Source organism: Crotalus tigris, unplaced genomic scaffold (genome assembly GCF_016545835.1).
Source record: "Crotalus tigris isolate CLP2741 ecotype Arizona unplaced genomic scaffold, ASM1654583v1 scf7180000017952.28453644438:3035480, whole genome shotgun sequence".
Lineage (NCBI taxonomy): Eukaryota > Metazoa > Chordata > Lepidosauria > Squamata > Viperidae > Crotalus > Crotalus tigris.
Genome location: NW_024096741.1, coordinates 1,402,158 through 1,426,471, shown reverse-complemented (window position 1 = coordinate 1,426,471; position 24,314 = coordinate 1,402,158). Strand labels below are relative to the sequence as shown.

The window sequence follows — 24,314 nt, the reverse complement described above, 5'->3', positions numbered from 1 at the left end:
ATCATGGATGATGCACGAGGGGGCAGCATGTCTTGGGGAGGGGGCAAGAGGTGCTGTACAGATTGGTGAAGGTAGACAGGGGAAGTGGCACAGGTTGGGGAAATGTGTGAGAGAGATGGCTTGGCCATGAAGTGTGTGAGGGGCTTCCTTCCTCCTTGCTCTTTCTCAAATTTAGCCCATTTGAAGCATCTTTGTTGACAAATTTTGCCCTATGATGCACCATTTCACCAGTTAAAGGTTACAGACACAAAGATTTAAGTAGGAGTAGGAGTACACAGATTTAGTTAGATTTTGAAGCACTACATTGCACACAATCTTTAGAACTCTTGTTAGATAGAGCCAATCTATTTTTGAAAAATGTACAGCTTCCTTGCTTTGTCTCATGAAGATTTCCCTTATTCAGGGAAGTGTCCAGTTCTTCTAGGAAAAAATTAGAATTCTGTCTGGTAAGTTCATGTTGTGTAAGCACTGAAAACCACAGCTAGTTTGTATTGGAAACAATGAAACAGGAAGAAAGAATTCACTCTAAACCCCAACCAGTTCTAGCTCCTTCTGATGATCATCTACTGAAGAGAAACACAAAACTCAGGAGCTTCTAAACAAGGGGAGAGTTCCATTATGACAGGCTACTCAGAATTTTATTTCAATGTGGATCATGGTTATCTAGAAGGACTGGTCCGAGGCTTTAAAGCTGGAATCTTGAAAGCTTCCGATTATGTTAACTTAGCCCAGTGCGAAACTCTGGAAGGTAAGTTGGGTTACAATGAAGTTCAGTGCTATGGCTTTGGGATCTATCTATCATCTCATTTCTGTACTGTCCACCTTCCTCAAAAAGCGATGCTGGGCACTGTATAGTAAAATGTTAAAATATGTAACAGTATATATAATAATTTAAAAGGAGGCAAGAGATTAAAATTAATTAAAAGACAAAGGAGGGGACTAAATAACCTCATAGCTGCATGCTTCTTTGGGCTTTCCACAGAGGCCAAAAAGCCATGCCTGTTCCTTTTCGGAAGGCCAGGAGCATGGAGGCTTGCCTCACTTCTGGGGACAGAATATTCCATAGGGTGGGGGCAATGGCAGAGGAGGCCCTCTTCCTGGACCCCGTCAGTTGGAGTTCTTTAATTGATGGGGTCTGCAACATAACTTCCCTGCCTAACTGGGAGGTACAGGCTGATACAATGGGACAAAGATGGTTCTGTAAATAACCTGGCCCCATGTCGTGCAGAATTATATTGTTGTCTCTCTTAAAGAGAGGAAAAGATCCTTATCTTGGCATTAGATAAAACTTTGATAAAAGAATGTTGGATATATCACTGGAGTTAGCAAAATTAAAATCTGGGGTTATCTTTCAAAGGGATCTTTAGATCTCAGCTAGGATATAGGCAAAAATCACTTTGAGAAAAAAGTTGGTAAGCTTTTTTGGTTATGTTATGACTTCTACCAGAATTGTGCTGCTGTTATGCAGTTCTAATAATAATGATGATATATACTGTATTCTATAATGAGAAGGAAGGACTCACTGGAGAAGGGCCTAATGGTGGGAAAGATTGAGGGCAATAGAAGAATGGGATGACAGAGAATGAGATGGCTGGATGGAGTCACTAAAGCAGTAGGTGTGAACTTAAATGGACTCCAGAAGATGGTAGAGGATAGGAAGACCTGGAGGAACATTGTTCATGGGGTCGCGATGGGTCGGACACGACTTTGCAATTAACAACAACAAATAGTCTAATATTTAATCATACTAGTAGCCACATCCATTACCTATATGAAGACGTTACCTGAAACAAGCAGAAGTAGAATTTTAGGACTATGTTTTTGAATTCACAAGCATAAACATTTCTCTGTTAAAATTTTTGGCTACACTTTAGGATGTCTTGAAGCTGCAGCAGATTTATAGAATTAGGGTTAGATTTATAAGAGAAGCTACAATAGATGTGTGTGTATATATATAAAGTAATTAGTTGACTCTCAGATTTTTGGTTCACTTTAGTTCTGATTTTCAATCACTTTAGCTTTACTAGTGATAATCTTAGAAGTAGAATGAATAAGTATCATCTACTGTAGTTACTGGTAAGGGGTGACCTGTTTTATTCTATAAAAAATTTATGTTATAAAGAATGTGAGAGCATTGATAATCTTTAGACATTAGATGGCAATGGGAAAGAGGCAAAAGCTATATTGGAGAAATATTAATACGACTTTACAATGCCTTGGTAAGGTCATACTTGGCATACTGCATCCAATTTTGGTCACTAGATGTAAAAAAGACGTTGAGTATCTAGAAAGAGTACAGAGAAAAGCAACAAAGATGATTAGGGGACTGGAGGCTAAAGCATATAAGGATCAGTTGCTGGAATTTGGTATGTCTAGTTTAACGAAGAGAAGGACGAGGGGGGACATGATAGCAGTGTTCCAATATCTCAGGGGCTGCACAAAGAAGAGGGAGTGAAGCTATTTTCCAAAGCGCCTGAAGGCAGGACAAGAAGCAACGGATGGAAACTAATCAAGGAGAGAAGCAACCTAGAACTAAGGAGAAACTTCCTGACAGTCAGAACAATTAACCAGTGGAACAACCTGCCTCCAGAAGCGGGGAATGCTCCAACACTGGAAGTTTTTGAGAAGAGACTGGACAGCCATTTGTCTGAAATGGTATAGGGTTTCCTTCCTGAGCAGGGGGTTGGACTACATGACCTCCAAGGTCTCTTCCAACTTTTATTATTATTATTATTATTATTATTATTATTATTATTATTATTATCATCATCATCATCATCATCATCATTATTATAGATGCAAAATTCTCTTTCTATACTAGATTACTTTATATCATATATTTTAGCATGCTTAATAAAGTAGTAAAAGGCTATAAAGAAATGAAACTTCTTCATAGTGGTAAAACATGAATGAGGTCTTAGCTTTTACTATATATTATTTTAAATAGCTCTGATTTCTATCCACTAAACATTCAAACTAATGAAAATAAAATATAAATTATTATTGTTAGGTAGAAAGATGGGCTGATGATTAATTAAAACTAACTGTTCACATAATTATTAATGGATTCAAAAGGTCTCATTAAAGTTAATGATTTTAGCACATTTCTGAGATAGAAAGAATGTGGAACAGCATTTTAAATTTGTGTTTCATACCTTGTGAAAAATCTTTTTGAGTTTACTTACATATTTTAGATACCTTGACTAGAAACCAGTGAGTTACTATGGAAAGTTTTCAGAGTCTTTGGTTTAGGATTATATGCTTTTATTATACTTGATTGTTTTGTTTTATATTTACATCATTAACTGTCAAAAATCTTAACTGTATGTGATTATGTGCCTCCAAATTCTATTTTTGTGGTCTTATTGCTGTTTCTGACTGCAAAAGCTGAAAACTGATGAAATAGTTTGTGACAATATTTACACAGAAAACATTCTATCTAATCTTTAAAATAGGCTTAATAAGTTTTTTAATGGAGCAAATTCTTCCATTATCCAAATCCTCTGTAAAATTCTGCTCCTGTTCATTTCACAGCATTTTACTACTCATTGTGGCACTTGATCACTCAAAAAAAAAAAAGTTTATTATGCCTCTTGACCATAAAAAATTGCCCATTTCTGAGCTCAGAAATAAGAGTAAGCTCAATTAAAATCCATTGACCTTCCTAGGCAAAACAATATGAATATTTTATAAAAGATAAACATTTTTAAGTAAAAGATAAACATTTTTTTAAAAAATAGATAGCAATAAAATGTCTACACTAAACTATTGGTGGGCTACATACAGTACTTCCAAATGAAACTAGAATAGAGGATCTGTATGATCCATAGATGAACATAAAGCAATTCCAGAATAATTACTACAAATGTAACAGCTTAAAAGAAGAAGTCAGGAATTGCTACTAATTTATTTCATGTGATCATGTGCATGACTAAAAATTACTAGAGATGAATTATGCCTGATATATTTATCCATTATTTAAAATTTCCAATGCAATTAGAATCACTTGATTACAGCAACATGTTCATGTTTTGAGGTCATTATAAGATATTTTTGGATCCTGATCTTTCTGAATTCTTCAGGGAAGTCTGAGAATTGATTAATTCCACGTAAATTTTGCATTTAGAGTTTCATCTATGTACATTTTCTATCTAAAAAAAGAAAAGAAAGAAAATAAATTAGGGAGCAAATAGCAGGGCCAAGGCCTCTGATTATTTGACATCTCACCCTTTTACTGCAGGTAAAGCTATAATATTCACAATGTTTTAGCAACAGATCACTGTTTTTAATTCTGCAGCCCTTTGTTTATCATACAACCCTGATTAGTTTATATTGGCAGGCTTTAACCTAAGCAGACATAGAGTGACTACTAGATTTAACCTTGAAAGACTGCATGATGCTAGATATCAATAAAGACATACAGAAAACATGTTGCTGTCATTCACAGCTGTCTGGATATTTACAGCATAAATCTAGTAGCCCGATCTCTTCACACATCTCCAACTCCATCTTCACCTCTGAGGTACATTTTTCTGATTTATTTAGCATACAATTATTCTCTCTGTCTTCCTTCCTACTAAAATGTACTTCCAAAAGTTTTGATTTTTCTTAGAAAAACACACCCACTCAAACAACATCCATCATTATGAGAATGATACTAAGGAGCTTGAGCTTTCAACCTCATTGTAATGGAAAGAGGAAGTTACTGCTCCTGGAATTGAAGAAGTTAGTTTCTAGAAATTATGTAGGAATTGATAGAAATAAAAGAAGGCATGCAAGATGATTATTGTTTACTGCATTCCTGAAGCCTAAACATTTTGAAACATATTAATTAAGCTCGCACTCAAAGTGTGCTCTGAAAGAAATCTTCACTTATAAACTACATATGGTGTACTGACATGATACAATGTTGTGTGACTCAACATGACAGAAGCTTTGCAGTACTTTACTCTGGTCTTCTTACATCTACAGATTGATGCATTTCTTTGAACTAGATTTCCCCACCTGGTTGCTTTTGATGTATACAGCTGTGATTTATTTATTTTTTTAAATCAAGATGTTCATAGTTTTCTTTTTGAAATGTTCCTATAAAATCTGCTATAAAATTTTTACTGCTTAGGGAATAAATGAGTAGTGAAACTGTAGTAATAGTAGTAGTAGTAACAACAACAATAACAACAAAACAATTGCTCCATACCCAATATCTGGATTTATATTGGTTAGCACTTTAATGGCAAATACAATTCCATATAATAATTCCAATTTGGAATATTGGGAACAATTAAAGGAGTTGGTCCCTGCAGTCCAACCTCCAGGAGCAGTCAAGAAATCTGCACTAGATCAGGGTTGTCAAACTCACTGCGTCACGTGACGTGTTGCAACATATCATGCTTTTTTTTTCCCCTTGCCGGAGCTGGGGTGGGTGCAGATTCCACGTGACGCATCCAGCCTGAGGGCTGAAAGTTTGACACCCCTGCACTAGATCATTTTGGGCACGCAAGGTCTATTATCCCAAAAGGGAGTTGAATCAAGTTAAGTAAGTGGATAGTATATAAATTGCAGTTAATTGAAATTTAACTCAATGTCAACTATTATTAAATTATTTAAATTCAGTCTGAATGATTGCCCCTTATATATTTAATCTGGAATACCAGATGTGAGCTGCATAATTCCAGATAACCATGACATCTGAGTTAGAATTTATCATTGCTACAATCTAGTGGCAGTTTATATCTGATAGCCCTATTTTGAGGAGAAATTCTGAGTGCCATAGCAGGTAGGTTTTGCTGGCTTATTCAAAGAATAACATTTCTATCTAGTTTTCTTTAGCTAGGATGCAGGCTTTTGTAAACCAAGATGTGAGGCCAAGAGCATCTTCTGCTTTCAGAGAGCAACATGTCTAATAAATTATTTATCTTGGTTTGGTTATACATTCTCTAATTTCTGACTTAGACTTTTATCTTTTGAATTCAACAGAAGCTATTGTTTGTGCCAACTGTGATTTGGAAAATAGCTTCAAAATTAATTTCAGATCCAGATTTGTAATCTCTAAACAAATTATGATTTGTAGCCAGTGTCAAATCTAGGTCCATTGTGGTCCCGACTGAAGAAACCAGGAACACAGGAACGTAGTGCAAGTTAAGTTTATTAATGCCTAACAAACAAAGTCAGCACTGGGAGTGGATTGCTCCCATTGCTTCTTATAGTGATACCACACCCAAAACCCCACCCTCCACCCAGAAACCACCACCCGCCTAGCTGCTTGCATAAAATTACATGTTTGACCCAGACCCTCCTTCCAGAAAACTCTGCCCCCTTGTTTCCCTGTCTGTCCGGCCAAGGCATGGCTGTCTGCTTCTGCCTCGCGTTTCGGCTCCTCTGACTCTAGTAAGTACTTGTGTGCCTTGCAGTTCTCTATAGAGAGCAGTCTTTGTTGTAACCCACTCCCTCTGCTGGCCTGTTGGCCTCCGCTGTCCAGCTGGCTTTGCTTGAGAGTGTCAGGAGGGATGTAGGTGGTCTCATGGTCGGGCTGCCGGTGTTCAATGGTTAGGTGGATGGTGGCCCTTCTGGCCCCAGCCTCTATGGTGGCCGGCAGGGGGGCAGGGCGGTGGGGCTTACTTCGGGCAGCTGCTGGACCTCCGCTGCTCAGCCGGCTGGTGGGGCACCCGGCACCAGCTTCCGTAGTCCCTACGGTGGCCGGCTGGGAGGCAGGAGGTCAAGGCTTGTTTCGGGCGGCCGCAGCCTTCCGCCGCTCAGCTGGCTGGCAAGGCGCCCGGCACCGGCTTCCGTGGCTGCATTGTTGACTGGCTGGAAGATAGGGCGCCGGAGCCTGCTTCGGGTGGCCGCCAGCTGATCCGCGCTGCTCAGCTGGCTGGCGGAGCGCCCACCACCGGATGGCAAGCCCCGTAGGGCTTGACATGCGGCCCCCTCTACCACGTCTTCACCTGAAAGGTAAAATGGATATGGTGAGTGCACCTGTCCACACCTCGTGCCTCCTGGCTTTTCTGGATACTGCCGATGGAATGCTTGTATGAGCCGAGGAGCATGGACATCCGCCACCCCCACCCAGGAAGCCTCTGAAAGGGGATATCCTTTCCACTGTATGAGGTATTGCAGTCAACCATGCCATACCCGTGAATCGACCACCCCCTGTACCTCATACTCTGATCCGGTGACTGGCCCTGGGCCCTTACTACCTACCGGGGTTCTGTGCCCCCAGTTTCAGTAAACTGCCATGGAACACGGGATGTACCTTTCCTAGCAACGGAGACAACTGTAACCGCACAGTTACCGGATTGATTACCTGCACTATTGGGAATGGGCCCATATACTTTGGCCCTAACTTCTTACTAGAAACTGTAGGCGAAGGTATTTTGTAGAGAGATACACCCAGTCCCCCACTCTAAAAGGCCTATGGTCGGCCCTCTTTTTATCAGCCTGTGTCTTAGCTGCTGCTTTGGCTTGTGTTAGAGCTTTCTTTATATACCCCCACAGCCCTGTCACTCATGTCATCCATGCCCGGGGTGTGTGTACGCCATCTGTTTCCTTGGATCATTCTGGGATGGGCACAAACTCCACTCCGTTCACCACTTGAAAAAGGGTGAACCCGGTACTGCTATGAACTGTATTATTGTACGCCACCTCAGCAAACGGCAATAGGTCTACCCAGTCCGTTTGTTGGAAGGTGACATAGCTACGCAGGTACCGTTCTATCATGGCATTTGCTCGTTCTGCAGCCCCATTGGTACAAGGGTGATAAGCGGAGCTGAGGCCTTGGGACGACCCTACCAGTTGGAGGAATGTACGCCAGAATTGAGCCGTGAACGGCACCCCTCGATCTGAGATTATTCGTCGCGGCACTCCATGCAAACGGTAGACGTGTTGTATGAAGAGTCTGGCTAGCCGCTGTGCTGACTTGGCTTGGCAGCCTTCCATAGTTCAGCTGGCTGGCGAGGCACCCGGTACCAGCTTCCGCACTCTCTATGGTGGCCGGCTGGGAGGCAGGAGGTCAGGGCTTGTGTTGGGCGGCCGCAAGCCTTCCCCCACTCAGTTGGCTGGCGAGGCACCCGGCACCGGCTTCCACGGCTGCATTGTTGACTGGCTGGAAGATAGGGCGTCGGAGCCTGCTTTGGGTGGCCGCCAGCTGATCTGCGCTGCTCAGCTGGCTGGTGGAGCGCCCACCACCAGATGGCAAGCCCCGTAGGGCTTGACAGCCAGATTGGAGATTAAAACACAGGAACATTCACACTCTGGAATGTTCCCCTATCCCAAAATGCCTACTATATGATCTTTAAACTGTCTGTTGAAAATATATTCTTCACCCAGGCCTTCCTAATATAAAACATGAAAAGAATTCTTCCCACTGCTTTTTAATGAATATATTATATTTGTTATTGAATAAGATATTATAGTACTTTAAGGTATCATGATGATTATTGTTTTGAGATGCTTATATCTAGGAAGTGTTTAAAAAATAAAATATTGTGTGCACCTGTATACATGTCATTGAAATGGGAAATCGGTATGATTTGTCACTTCATTCCTTTGAAAACAATGAATTTATTGTTATTATCTTTTCAATTCTATTTTAGATCTGAAGTTACACTTACAAACCACCGATTATGGAAACTTCTTGGCCAATGAAACCGGCCCTCTCACCGTCTCTACAATTGATGATAAACTAAAATTCAAACTGCTGACAGAATTTCAGTATTTTAGAAATCACGCCTTTGAGCCACTTTCAACTTTTCTAAATTATGTTACGTAAGTGAAGTTACCACCATCCTTATCATTATTCACATTCTGGGTAGTATTAAGTGGTTGGGTCTCACTTTCATTTAAATTTCTCATAATGCTCTTATCCTATGTTGCTCCCAGGGCTTGGGGGCAAATTCAAATGCAAGGACAACCAATCACCCAATACCTCTTGGAGCATTCACAATAACATTGAGGTGCTATTATTCTTACTCTTTAGGCCAGTGTTTCTCAACCTTAGCAATTTTAAGATAAGTGGACTTCAACTTCCAGAATTCCCCAGCCAACATTCTGAGAGTTGAAGTCCACCCAACTTAAGTTGCTAAGGTTAAGAAACACCCTGTAGCATCTAGACAGCATGCCAGGAAACATTGTGAGCAAGTTTTACTATATGCCCTATAAGCATTCACATGGTTGCCTTAGCCTTTGCCTTTGCAGTAGTAACAAGAACTCAAAAGGAGCTAAAGGCCAACAAATTTGCTCTTTTATGCCAGGCATTGGCACCGTGGATTGAAGTAGGGATACTTAATCCTTACATTACTGTAATGTTCTGGGTACCTGACATGGCACTTTTACATAATACAAGGTTACGACCCAATTAAGAAGTATAACATTTAGCTAACCAAGTAGAACAGTATTCAGTATGTTTGGGGATTAAGCAGGGATGGTGGTATTTGATTATTAACATTTACTACTCGCTATTCCACTTTAAATTGAGTTAAATTATTTAATATGTCATGTTTTTATCATGCAAATATTAATTTTTAGAAGAATTATTTACCATTTTTTGTATCATTGCTCTGAGTATTTGGAGATTATGAACATATACTAATTAATAATTTGCATCTAAAAATTAAACATGCAAATTAGATCTTGTTCCTCTTTCATTTGGCAAAGTTGCTTTGAGATGCTGGAAACTAAGTAGAATCAGCCTTAGTAAATCACTTGATTGGAGAACCACCTAGGAATTCCATGGCTGTTGGATAGACTGAAAGTAAAAAGCTAGCCACAGTGTTGAAGAAGACAAAGGGAAGACATGTCCATAACATTGCCAAGAAATCTGCCTGGATGCAATCACCAAATTCAAATCAGGGTGCCTTTATCTTAGATTTTTACTATGAGTTGTATGTGGGATGATGCTATGCACCCACAAGAATTCTGGGAGATATGGCAATCTTGAAAGAAACTTCTAAAATGTCTGATTGTTTTCTTATTTATTTATTTAAGTTAACAGATCCAGAGATGAAGCCAATTCATTCTAAGACCTTTCTTTGAAAAATAATGTGACTGATTTTAGCCTAACCATTTCCCTTAGGCAGCTAATTTGGATTTTCATAAAAGAACAATTATGTGTTAGCTCTGTTCATTATTGCTACATCTTTACAGCACAGAAGGTTTTTTGTTTCCCTCAAATGTCAGAATGACTGACTGAGTAACATGCACTTAGATTGGAGACTGGGAGTTATCTGTCATTATCTCTTAGGCAACAACATAACTTAGTCTGCCTCATGAATTGCTATCCAACGTGGTCCCTTTGCTGAGAATGCCTATCAAGAAAGAGTGACCTTTTAACCCCCTTCTGATTCTATCAAAGCAAAATCTGTCATGAGTCTAATATATGTATGGAAAAATAATTCTTATATAAGTGATAATGTTTGCATACTTTAAAGGAAATAAATTGATAGCAAATGATTCCTATAGTTTCTGTTGCTGTTGTTGTTGTGTGGTTAACAAATTCTATGCATTCTGAATAAATTTAAATAGAAATGGAGCATGTTGAGCACATTCAAACTCCATTGAAATAAATGACTGCTGTCCAAAAATATGTATTTTATGCGACAGAGAGTGATGCAATGCTCATTCAAAGAAAAGCAATAGAAATTACTTGGTAGGATAATTTAATACACTAATGTGGAGGCTCAAAACACTGACAAGCTATTTGTTAGTAATGGATTTTTTCTGATTGCAGTAAATATGTAAATATTTTTGTCCCTTTGTTGACTTCCAGCAACAGTCTGGACTACTCCCTGTAGTTTTCTTGGTAAAAATTTCAGAAGTGGTTTGTCATTGCCTGCTTCTTAAAGCTGAGATTGACTGGCCCAAGGTCAAACAGCTGGCTTTTGGCCTAAGGCAGGACTAGAACTCACAGGCTCCTTGTTTCTAGCCTGGTACCTTAATCATTATGCCAACCTCACTGATACATTCAAATACTTATCTTTTAACCATAGTAGGGGGCATGGTGGCTCAGCGGTTAAAGACGCTGAACTTGTCAGCTGGAAAGTTAACAATCTGGATTCAAGTCCCAAGTGCTGTGCGATGGGGTGAGCTCCCCAGGTCCTGCCACTTAATAGTTCGAAAGCAAATGCGAGTAGATACAGGTACCACTTTGCTGGGAAGATAATAGCATTCTGGTTGCCTTGGCTTATAGTCATGGTGGCCATATGATCATAGAAAAGTCTTAGGACGATGCTGGCTCCCTTAGCTAAGAAACGGAGATGAGCACTACTCCCTAGAATTGGACATGACTGGACAGAGGAAATCTTTACCTTTAACACCATAGTAATAATAGATTTCCTTCTTTTGTTTGAAGTACCGTTTCTTTTTTACTCAACTATTAATTATGATTTTATGCCTGAACCAATTGCTGTGTTTTATCATTCTGAATCAGAAACATAATCTATTGATTACTACAAAGAGTTCTGCAAGCAATTGCCCTGGAAGACAAACTAGAAGCCAGCAGTACAGTTCAAAGATTGTTTTTAATGTATAAAGCTCTTTATGGTTGGAACATGGGTAGTTAGTAACAAGTCTGTCTGGTTCAAGTAGAATTGTTCCATCCAGTGCATTTGCCCTGAGCTGTAATTCAGACAGATCTCTTTCCCTCATCCCCACCTCTGCCACTCCGGGAACAAATCAATGGAAAGCAACATGGTGTTTCTTGGTACATGCTCCATATCTGTAAAATGTCCTACTCCTGGAGATTTGAGTGGTATTATCCTCAAAGGCAGACAAACTGGAGACTTTAATGGCTATTAAGATATCAGGTTAGAAAGTCGGAGGCCATAAGTCTTACTTTCAACATGAAATTCAGCTGGGTGATCTTGGGCAAGTCACTCTCTCTCAGCCCAACCCCCTCACAAGATTGTTGTTATATGAAAATAGGAGAAGGAAGCTGTGTTGGATATGTTCATCACTTTGAGTTAATATAACAAAGGTGAGATGTATAAATTAAAATATCCTACGTGTTTTAATATTTGCTTACTAGTATGCCAATGTAACTTGGACTTGGTGTTCTGCTTTAGTGGGAGTAGATTTTATGTGTATTTTTGTAACCTGCTGAGAATCTGTTTGGGAGCCAGCAGTATATAATACTACAATTAAATAAATGAATTTCAATTGATAATTCATTTCTTAGAATATTATATTAAGTTCCTGATGTCACCAATCTAACTTCCTTGTTTTATGTAAAAACAGGAAAGTTTGCGTATATCTTCTCTATAACATGTATTAATTAAACTTTAAGAGGAAAAATTAAATATTTAACCCAAATGACTTATCACCCACAGAAGAAGAAGGGCAGAGATATGTTTTCAAATACACTTCTATGTGACTTAAAGAGTCAGTAGCATGTGTCTCCTATTTATCAATATAAAGTAACATTCTCTTCCCAGGCCTGTTGCTTTCCAAGTATCGGCAGCTCAGCTGCTATGGCCAAGATTGGTAAGAGATGGGGTCCAAAATATTTGGAGGTTATAAATTTCAGAATGGCTGATAGAGAGATGAGGAAGAATGAGGATCACAAAATCCACATGTAGATAATTAAATGTGAAAAGAGTTGGACCTTCCCCAGCTCTCAATTTGCAACACTCTGCAAAATAGATTCCTTTTAGATGATACTGTCATTTTGTTTAATGTAGCATGCATTCTGAAAAAAATTCTCATTTCCATTTTATCATATGATCCCTGCTAAGAGGAAAATTAAAATTCTGCTACAAGGCCCAAGATATTAGATTTAACATTAATCTGACTCTTGGATTTTAAAATATTTTTTCAGAGAACGCAATACAATCTTTGACTGATGTTATCTTGTCATACTAGGTATAGCTATATGATTGATAATGTGATTCTCCTCGTTACTGGTACATTGCGCCAAAGACCCATAGATGAATTGGTTCTTAAGTGCCATCCTTTGGGCAACTTTGAGCAAATGGAAGCTGTCAGCATTGCTCCAAACCCTGCAGATCTCTTCAATGCAATCTTGGTGGACACACCATTAGGTACGTCACTTAATCTTTTCATAGATTTCCTATTATATCATCTTCCTTTAAAAAAACATGTGGCCCATCAAAATGAACATAACTTGTTATGCTCTAATTTACTTGGTGATTACTGCTCACATATTGTTTTAGTATTGGGAAGTCATAAATATTAAATAGTTTTTAACATATCCTTTAGCTAAGTAGATCACATGCTAAACCATTTTGTATGAATGTTTGCTTTTTATACATCTTTTATTATACTAAATCACAAAAAATGAATAGAATAGTATTAACAATATAATATACTCGCAAAATTAATAATAATAAAAATAAAATAAAATTAGGAGTAAAGGGAAAAAAAGAAAAACAGTCTGGAAAAAAGTTTTCAACCAAAAATTTCATGATAGTATTGAGGAATGTCTTCTTTCTTACCTCTCTGTCAAAATAAAATTAAATAAATTAAATTAAATTAATTAAATCAATTAAATAAAACCACCCACCTATATACCAACAGTCCATTGCTGCAGATCATCATCCTTTCCATGTTATATGATGGTTCTTTTAATCAATGCCATACCTGAAAAAAGTGGGAAATTATTAATGTCTTAAATAATTCCAAATTTAAGAGAGACAGCCAAGAGAAATATATGCTCCTTTAATCAACAGTAATTGATCCAGCAATAATAAAATGAATTCAAACTATACGAGTTAATATTCCAATCTCCAATGGCTAGGGTATTGCAAACAATCTGAAAATTCTCTGGTACATCCAATATATAGAAAGCACTTTGGGAAATAGATTTACTGATCTTATTTTAAGGTGATAAGAACCTAATTAACATTATTTAAAGGGTGCCTTCGCAGATTGACTTACACCGGACAGTCAAACTCATTACTGCAAAGGTTATGTCACTTATTTCAGTTTCATCAATTTCTTCTAACAGCCATATTAAGCCACCAAAGATGCTTAAGTCTTCTCTCTTAGAGTCAGAGCCTTTGCAAAGGCTTATGTGGCTGCTTTGAAAGCCATTCACAGTTTCTCCATTTATATATCCATACACAGTTTTGTTTCTTTGCTGGCTGTCCTATGGAAGTGTGTGCATGCACAGGAACAGCTTTGCAAGCAACCATGACCTTTGCAAAGAATGAAACTCTTATAATGCTTCAGAGAGAAATATTTTGCATTAACATTTTAACTACTCTTTGCAGAATGTGTTGTATCTTCCTGGAGAGAAAACTTAATCTTAAGTAACATAAGTTCAACCCACAGTGACATTTGGAAAGAGCAAAGCTATAGATGTGCATCCCCCTTCAAATCTCTGTTGACACAAAATAATTAGGAAAAAGGGTGAGACAGTATGTATTCCTTTCCTTTCCCTTCCCTTCCCTTCTCCTCCCTTCCCTTCCCTTCAGTCACACAGAACTTTTAACACTCTCAGATTTCCTACAGCTCCATCGTGATAATTTGGTTTTCTGTGCAAGAGAGGGACATACATATTTGCAATCTAAGTAGGTCTCTGTGTGAGTTTGGTGACATATGAACCAAAGTTACTTTCAACTGACTCAGATCACTACAGTCTACAGTAAGGGTACCCTTCTGAAATCAGGCGCTTCTCCCAGTGTCTTAGCTAGCATATTTATTGCTAATAATTCTCAGAATTTAAAACCATACATCTGGAGGTTGCAATTTGAGAAGGTACTCTAACAACGATAGTTCTCCAAGATTTTAAATCTGATATACCAGTCACGGAACTTGAAAACTTTTCTATCACTTTTCTTAACCTATTCCACAATAATAATCAGCATTTGAGGATGGTCTGGTTTCTTAAAGACAACTATATTCAGATGCTGTTTCTGGAATTGGCACTGTGCTGCCAACACCCCAGCCACTATAAAACTTATCACTTTCCTTATAACAATGTGATCAACAACAACAAGAGCCACCCATAGTGAACTAGTATTTCAGAATGGCATTTCAGAAAGCATTTACCATTTTAATTTTGTCACAATTCTTCTGAGAATTTAACACTAACATTGTTCCACAATCATGTTACTTTTCCTATATTCTCTTCTATTTTCTCATAGTTAGAAAAACTGCTTAGCATTTGAACATCCGTTTAAAAATGTAATAAATGATTTTTTTTTGAAATTTGGTATATACTTTAAATATTATTCTCTACAGCTGATTTTTTTCAAGATTGTGTATCTGAAAATGACCTGGATGAAATGAATATTGAACTCATGCGCAACAAACTGTACAAGGTAAACCCCACTTGAATTCTATTATGTAGAGAAATCTGTGCAAATTAAGATTTAAAATAAATGGCAGATTTATCACTAAATATCAATAAAAGATTAAGTACAAATAAGATGGATGTATATATTAATGGCAGTGGCAAAAAAACAAAAGTACTTTGTGACTTCAGTTCTACTTTATGGTATTATCTGTCACACACAAAACCATTTTGTTCAGGAATAGGATTCAACATATAGAATTTAGGCAAGTTCAGATGCAAATGACATGTGGAGAAAACAGAATGAATATGTCTTTTGTCTACTCTGTAACATATCTTTCTGACTACTCTATAATGTTTAAATGGAAGCTTTCAAATCTCTCTGTTGCCAATAGAAAAATAATAATTGTATAATAGAAGATTGTACATCTAACTATGCAGAAGGTATCAATATTTTTTTTCTGGGGGCTAATTTATACAGGTTTGCTCATATCTAAGCCCCTCTAAGTTTAGTGAACTTACATTTTTGCATGAGGTTGCAGAAGTCATCCCAATATTTCTCCCATTATCCTGGAGTCGTATCAAAATTAATAACTCCAGTTAAATCCTATCTCTGATTTTTCAAAGAGGGTTTTTCAAATAAATGTATGATTTTTCTGTTCTATTTTTTTAGTCCTATCTTGAGGCCTTTTATGCATTCTGCAAAAAAGAAGGTGGCACTACAGCAGATATAATGTGTCCTATTTTAGAGGTAAGAAAAATGTAATATTTCTTCATCAGATCACATCTGTTATCATAGCCATCCTAGAACGTAGAATAATAGGGTTGGAAGGAACCTTGGAGGTCTTCTTGTCCAACTTCCTGCCCATGGCAGGAGAGCCTATACCATTCCAGACAAATGGTTGTCCAGGCTGTTCCTGAAGCCTCCAGTGATGGAGCATCCACAACTTCCACAGGCAAGCTGTTCCACTGATTAAATGTTGTGTTAGGAAATTTCTTCTTAGTTCTAAGTTGAATCTTTCTTTAATGATTTTCCACCTGTGACTTTTTATAATGCCCTCAGGTAGCTTTGAGAATAAGTTGACTCTGTCTTCTTCTGTGACAGCCTCTCAGGTACTGGAAGACTGCTATCAGGTCTCTCCTAAGCTTTCTCTTTATTAGACATACCTAGTTCTCTCAATCATTCATTATATGGTTTAGCCTCCAGACCCCTTATCATATTTGTTGCTCTTCTTTGCCCTTTTTCTAGGGTCTCAGCATCTTTTTTGTATCTTGATGACTGGAACCATTTTTAAGTCACAGCATGCAGCATACTTTTGCATTGGTATATTCAATTATTGTAATAGCACACATAGCAGAGATAAATTTCCTTAAAAATAGGCTTGAATTATTTTAGATTTTCTAGGTATCCTGATTAAATTAGATAAGGTAACGGATTATTATTAAATTATTAAACACAGATATCCCAAATCTATATTTACCCAACACACACACACACACACACACACACACACACACACACACACACAGTCCTGAAAAGAAATTTGAGGCTAGAAAAGTAATAAAATATATTTGCTTCCATAGTTTTAATTAAAGGTAAGTGTATTTTTCTTCACTTTCTATCCACCAATCTGTATTTAATTAGTTTACTTTAGCTGTCATCAATGGTTTCTTTGGTGTTCTTTGCATGTGAAAATGGATCTGTTATGTCTCCAGCACTAATGTGGCTAGGCTATTTGCTACTTCTTTAATTTTTTAGTGATCCTTTTAATTGCATTTTACTTAAACTGTCTTCTTTGTCAGGTTAAAAATTAAAAATTCCACTTTGGCTGATATTTTTTTCTTCCACTGTATTATAGATAAAATCATAAGACCTGTCAATTATCTAACAATAGTTATGCATTAAAGTTTACTGCCATAAAAGCCAATTCAGCTTTTTTACTGGGAGTTTTTTCCCACTTGTGCTAACCATGCAACCTACTTCTTCTATCCACATTCCGAGAAAAGTTATCATTTGAGCAACTGGTGCTATTTCTATCCTACAAAAGAACCTAAATCTGACCAGAATAGTTCCAGATAATTTATTTCTTCTAGGTTTCTCTACAGCTGAGTCCCATTACTTTCTGAATAACCTTTAGGTCTCTTCAGAAGAGAACCCACACTGTCTTTTTCAATGTGGTAGCATAATAATCTTTTCCAAAGAAGCATTTATCACTTCCTGAACTGAACTGCATACATCCTATTCAATTGTCCAATGCAGCCAGAAGGAACATGGATTTAACTAACAGGAAATAGAACTCATGGTATTGTTGATCCTATAATTTAGTATCCTGTGAACATAGTCTATGTGAATCCACATTAATGTATATCTATTAAACAGAAGAGGTTGCACAAAAATGAATTTATTAATGAAACAAACATACAAGAATGCATTATATTAAGAGGGAGTTGCTTGGAAAAAGAAATATATAAAAATGTAATATTAAATAAAATTGCAAATAACGTGTTTGGAACAGTGTGTAAAAATACATACATATGTTTTTTTAAAAAAGTTTCAAACTCATATAGGAATGGAATTAAAAAAAAATCTGAATGGAAAAGTGAGATATTGATCAAAAGTTCAAATCAAAAAGATTTGGAAAACTGAAAAACTGAGAAAAACTCAACCATCAGCAATCCATCACTGGATTCTCTTCCTTCTCTTATAGTTTTGTTGACATCTCTCCTTGGCATAAGCAGCCAGAATTAAAGATTGCATAAAAGTTATTCACTTTTGTAGTACACAATCTACTGATTTCTTTTTAATAAGTAAGGTTTGAAATATTTCACTGGTTAAAAATCCAGATATTTCTGCACAGAACTAATTTTATTTGTGCTCTTTTAATTCTTCCTTTGGAATACAGTACATTATTAGGAAATAATGTAAGTTCCCAGTTGGTTGGAAAAGGTGTTTACTTAACTTTTATATTATTAATTAAAGGGCAGGTGAAAAATCTTAATCAGGTGAAAAATCTTATAACTGTTTTTTTTATCAACATTGTCAAAAGACAGAGAGGACTTCAGTGGATTATTAATACTAAGTGTAACAGTTATGCATTTATGAATGATTCTTTAAAAAATATGTAAAATTGTCATATGCTTTATTTTATTCAGTTTGAAGCTGACCGGCGGGCATTTATTATCACAATTAATTCATTTGGAACAGAACTAAGCAGAGAGGACAGACAGAAGCTGTATCCAACTTGTGGCAAACTGTATCCAGAAGGCTTAGATATGCTCGCCAAGACTGAGGATTATGAGCAAGTGAAGGGTGTGGCAGACTACTATGCTGTATGTAATTTCCAAATTGTGCCTGATGAAAGCATATTCTATCTATACCATTTTAGGGTATATGTGGTGTACCAGATTCTAAACAAAACAAAGGGATAACATTGAACCTGCTTCATTAAAGGAACTGCATGGAGCTCTCTGGCCAATGGTGGAGATGCTATTTCCATTTCCATTTGTAGTTGTTGCTTTTCTGAGATATGAAATATGATTATTAAAACCCGTTGATGTTATAATGGAATTAGTATATAATTGAGGGGAGGACAGTGGAAGGGGACATCCAGGGGAGAAAAGCGTCAAAATAGTGGATGCAACTGGGTGATTGAGGCCACACTTCTTCTTAACATGCAGCTCATGAAATAGGGACAGGGTTTTGATCACCAGTTGTGCCTGCATTTTGATGCTATTGACCTTTCCTGCCACTTTAAGCTATTAAGCTAAAGGCAAGATATAATTCTGATAAAGCTTCCAGAACTCTGACACTTCAAGAGGCCTATTGATAGCCTTTCCACCATTTTAATTTTTTTTCTTGAAGAATAACACTCAGGTTATTTTTCTTTTCATGTTTTCACAGCAAACAGGAATTAACCCCAAATCCTATAAATAGTCATTCTAGGATCCTAGGTTAGAAGAAAATTTTAAAAAATGAGGATAGGTGTCCTGCTTTCAGAGGAAAATATGTACTGCTTTCTATTTCAACCAACTGTTGAACACTTGGAACCTGATTATAAGAGCTAGTTATTTGAACATAATGTAAGAATACTTATGTATAGTGGCTTCAAAGAAAAGAAATTTCTATTTTATGGAATAGAGAAAGTATGTTTTTAGCTTAAGATTTCATTTTTCTATTTGTATGATCTCTCATAAAATTACAAATTATCAAAATCATTTAATAAAATGATGTAGTAAAGATATAGCCGCAAGACAAATTTATTTCACATGGCTGTATTTCTCTGCTACTGTATGTCCATTAATTGATGCTGAAGGTTAAACTTGACATTAAGCTAGGTTATACATCTTAATGTCTTGAATAAATCAGAATTATTTGGGATCATATAACACCCTGACTATAAGCATGGTTCATCATGTTAGCTGGATCATCATGTTAGCTGGATTTATGCAATATATTAAATCAAAACCAAACCAAGCATACTATATAGGTTAGCATGATGTGTGAACCCAGTCCATGTAATGATGTTGTCATAAAAGATTAATTGTGCACACATTAAAATGAGTCAGGCCAGCAATCCACCTAGCTGGATTATGTTTATAATGACTGAGCAGCTCTGAGATACTAGAACTGCTGGCCTCTATAAACTTTCCCTGAAGAAGTATTTTAAGAAAGGAGAGAAAGAGAGAGGAAGGGAACATGTTTTGCAATTTATAAAACATATGTAGAATTATGCTTTAAAGAATTGATTTACCAAGATCACTTATAAACAAAAAGAAGCAATTAAATGTTTTACAGAATATTTGGTGGCTGCTTGTGCTTTCAGGAATACAAGGCTTGCTTTGAAATGGTTGGAGGTGGCACAGGTGACAAAACCTTAGAAGATGCTTTTTTTGAGCTTGAGGTAAGATTTGATCCTGTTCTCAAACACTGTCTTCCCAAACTCTTTCTTTTCAATGTACTCTGAGACATTTTGTTTCGTGGGCCTCCCAACAGACATTATGTGTTGTGGATGTACCCAAGACTGGGAAATGACTTCCTAGATTAGTAGGTTGGAAGATGTGCATTGTAAGATGGTCTCTGCATGTCCCTATGTGACCAACAGAACAGGTTGCTTACTTTCTGTCTGTCTGTCTGTCTGTCATCTATCTATCTATTATGCTGCCCATCTCCCCCTACAAGGTGACTCTGGGCTCATTTGATTTTCTTCACAGAAACCTTAATTTACTTTATTTTAAATTCTGAGAATTGACTGAGACATGAAGCATTTGAAATCACTGTAATCTTGTGTGAAAGTCCATGTTTCATGAATATAATAAAATGAACGCAAAGTTATAACACTAATAATTCATTTCTTTAATTTTAATACATTAAGCCTTTAATGTAATACCCGTCCTCTTTTGCCGTGTGGACTTTTGTGACATTGACTCAAAGGCTGAGGTGGGCTTTGTTCTAAAATTCACAAACTTTCTTGCTTCTAATAAAAAAAATTTTTTTAACCTTTGTGGTAAGTGGCATACATAAGAACTTGTCTTCTTTCATCAGAATGATATGCCATAAATTACACCCTATAGGACAGATATAATGTCATAATGCATATAGAAAAGGCCTGGAGCCAGTGGCACAATACCACAATGCTGCTTTTGACAATCTTGCCCTTGTTGCCCGTTCTGTGAGTGGATGTTTCTTTTTGATGATCCTGTGAGCTATTTGAAGCATTGCCACAAATGCTCAGATATGGTTAAACTTCAGGCCAGCTTTTTACTGAGCAAAGCAAAAAGAAAATCCGTTTAGATTTACTGCCATTTGTAAGGCTCTTTTGAAGACATGATTTACAGGTAATCAGTTGTCCTTTTTTTAAAAAAAAATAATGCATTTCTCCTTTTGTACAGGTAAAAATGAATGTGCTGGCATTCAACAATCAATTTCATTTTGGAGTCTTTTATTCCTATGTTAAACTGAAGGAACAAGAAAACAGAAATATTGTATGGATTGCTGAATGCATTTCTCAAAGGCACAGAACAAAGATTAACAACTACATCCCTATATTCTAAATTGATTGTTAGTGGTGCCTTTTGTCATTGTTTAATGGTTCTTTACTAAATTATTCCTCAAAAAATAACTAGTCTGTTTACATATTTGGCCATTAGGAAAAAATTGTCTTAGAAAGTAGCATTTGGTTGTTCCTGCGTTAGATCTGCTCAGATGAAACAACTCATGGCATGATTTGAGCAATTTTCAGTTATTATATTACAACAAAAGTAAAGTGAATACAAAAGCTTGTGATTAGGATGTTTCAAATATCCTACTTCATAAAAAGCAATCATCCATTTAAAGGGTTGTCAATATGTTTTTCCATATAAAGGCATGCTCCACTTGAAGAGATTTTCAAGACACGTATGACTTAATGATAAATAAAAATCAGTTGAGATTGTACTTTAAACTGGAGAGGCTTGTGAACAATTAGCAGCTGGGGCAAAGGTTTATGCAGGTGTGGTCAAGAAATTGAAAATGGTGGCTGAGTGGTGCAACTGAAGCTCTGGGTGTTTTAATGTGTGTCCTATATGTGATGCACATAATAAACAGGTATACTATCAATCACATCATTATGGCTGCTATATTGACTTTTCTGATTTCACTCCATGAACACTTCTCAGTTGGAGAGTAAGCAAAGGCACACAAGTCACCTTATCATAGCCTTCTGTATTATGTCAAGATGGATGTAATTTCTATTATATCACAGACATTATTTTAAGATCTGGCTTTATTTTATGCAACATTGTACCAAATTTGATCCTTTTTGGGGTTCATGATCAGGAGTTATCAGGAGTTGTGTAACACTATTGAAAACTTGCTATCTCCTTAATGAGCAGCACAAACATTTATCCACTTAGTGCAAAACTGCAATATGTGATAATTTTAAACAGCCAAACTGATTTCTATCTAATGCCTAAATTAGGTTAAATGGGCCTTTTTCTGGAATGCATCATAATTTAGTCATTAGATAGAAATCAGTTTGGCTGTTTAAAATTATCACATATTGCAGTGATAAGGTGACTTATGTGCCTTCTTTGCATTTTTATTCATTACTAGCTGTTACCCAGCCACGTGTTGCTGTGGCTCAGTCTGGTTAAATGGAAAAGAAAGAAAAGAGAAAGCACACGTTTGTAATATGTTTAATTTCAAAATGCTTGTGGGTATACAATATTTTTTGTTGTTCCATTGTCTGTGCAGATATAGAGATTGTCTGAAATCATAGCGTGTGTTGCTTTTATGCCCAACAGATGGCGCTGTTTTTTAAAAAAGCATGTTTTTACCTGTCACAGGTGTGACATCTATATAACATAGGTATATAAAAACACACACGTATTCAAATGCAACCTTGTGTCAAAATTTCAAAGCAATCGGTGACGAACTTTCGGAGATTTAAGATTTTGAACAAATGAACATTTACATTTTTATTTACATATATATTACCTTTGAATAAAAATGCAAAGATATTTAATGGAATAGTTTTGCTTCTTATTGGTTTCTTTTTAATATACATATTCATACTTCCTGTTTAATACTTAATAGTACATAGAATGTTTGGAGTATAATTGTAGATTTGTTTGGGTTTTCTGGGACAAAAATGCCCTCAATTTGATCCAGAGAGCCTTTTGAATATATAAGGAGAAACCTATCTAATCTTATCTAATATCTAAACCTATCTAATATTAACTCTTGTGAAAAGGAAGGAATAGTTAGACTTACTGCCCTTCTTTTATTTACTAGTGGATGGCTATGCTTAATTAAACTATGAGTATCATTAAATCATCAATTGTGGATAGAAATCATATTCCAATAGATCAGTTCAGAATTTATTGTGTGATCTCCGAACAATATTTTCTATCTATGTGTATTAAGGTATTTTCTTTGAAAACCCCATATATATAGAAATATGAAGCAATAACTAGGCACTTGGGGTATTGAAGGTTAAACTATAAGTGAGATTCAATTCATCTAGTCTTTTTTTTTAAAGTAGCATGATCTGATATATCAAATAACTATCAAAATGATAATGAAGAACTTTCTTCCAATTCAAAATAGCAACTTCAGATAAGTGGTTTTCCTGTGGGTCAGAACACCAGAGAAAAAAGCTAAACTGGCTATGAGTTGGATGTAAATATTACAGTCTGCACTTCCAACAAGTTGTATTGCATTTTTCAAAATGCATTTAATATCACAGCTGGTTCTAACAAATGTCAATCAGTGATGGGGGAGAGCGAGGAAAAGAAACATATTTTTAAAGCTTTTGTATTTCATTAAAAGAATCAAATTATATTGCAGACTTTGAGTTAAATGTCAAGGTTCCTATAATGCCCTATTTATAAATCAGAGTCAATATGAGATTACAAAGACAAAATCAACCCCATTCTCTGGCATTTGCTTGCCTTTTGAGGCTTGTATGTTGCAACAACAGAAATTTAATCTTCCTTAATGCTAGTTTGAGTCTTATTTTTGAGTTATTTTGAGTTATGATTGCTGTTTAAAAAGTTGCAATAAGTGTATAAAATATAATTTTATAATTATATAATAAGATATAATTTAAATGAAATTGAACTATAGATATTTGTTGCTGTTTGGTTAATAGCTTATAGAATAAATAAATTGTCCAGAAATGCAGCACAATATCATCTACACAAATGTTTCAGTTTTTCTTCTGTTTGAAGACTTGCTTGCTTTGAATTTGTGAGCATGTGTATTATCTACATATACACATAGACACACAGAAACAACCTAAATTAATTCATCCAGTCTGTAGGCTAGGCTGGGAAGTCGTGAAGTTATCAGAACTCCAATCTGACTTCAAGGAGACTCTACCTTTTTAAATATATACATCAGTACATAAGAAAACTTCCTTGTTTTCTCATTTGATGAGATAAAATATGTTTCAATGGATTATACTGCAAATGTGAATTATGAGTTTTCTGTTTTTATGTTTTCTCTTGAAGAAAATGAAATATTTTATACATTCTTCTTTTAATATGGACAAGGTGGAATCCCCTCCATTTTCCTTCCTTTTCCTTC

General features: G+C 36.4%; 1 protein-coding gene and 1 long non-coding RNA gene across 2 annotated transcripts in view; one reads left to right on the top strand and one right to left on the bottom strand.

Annotated features, from left to right (window-relative positions):
• Positions 1-326: 326 nt before the first annotated feature.
• ATP6V0D2 (ATPase H+ transporting V0 subunit d2) lies at positions 327-22,478 on the top strand. The gene is made up of 8 exons (XM_039345457.1): positions 327-748; positions 8,592-8,763; positions 12,853-13,031; positions 15,196-15,275; positions 15,921-15,998; positions 18,401-18,577; positions 20,071-20,148; positions 21,137-22,478. The coding sequence occupies exons 1-8, from the start codon at positions 619-621 to the stop codon at positions 21,296-21,298; spliced, it is 1,056 nt and encodes a 351-aa protein (XP_039201391.1). The 5' UTR covers positions 327-618; the 3' UTR covers positions 21,299-22,478.
• LOC120308859 overlaps positions 5,326-24,314 on the bottom strand; it is a 41,408-nt gene continuing 22,419 nt past the window's right edge. Inside the window, exons 4-5 of the long non-coding RNA XR_005556940.1 lie at positions 13,514-13,590; positions 5,326-6,944 (exon numbers count right to left, since the gene is read on the bottom strand). This is a non-coding gene — a long non-coding RNA (uncharacterized LOC120308859). The remainder of the gene's footprint in view (positions 6,945-13,513; positions 13,591-24,314) is intronic.

Coding starts and splice junctions, on each gene's coding strand:
- ATP6V0D2 (XM_039345457.1), top strand. CDS start 619: ATGACAGGCTACTCAGAATTTTATTTCAATGTGGATCATGGTTATCTA. Junction 13,032..15,195: donor CTTGGTGGACACACCATTAG/GTACGTCACTTA, acceptor TATTCTCTACAG/CTGATTTTTTTCAAGATTGT. Junction 15,999..18,400: donor TAATGTGTCCTATTTTAGAG/GTAAGAAAAATG, acceptor TATTTTATTCAG/TTTGAAGCTGACCGGCGGGC.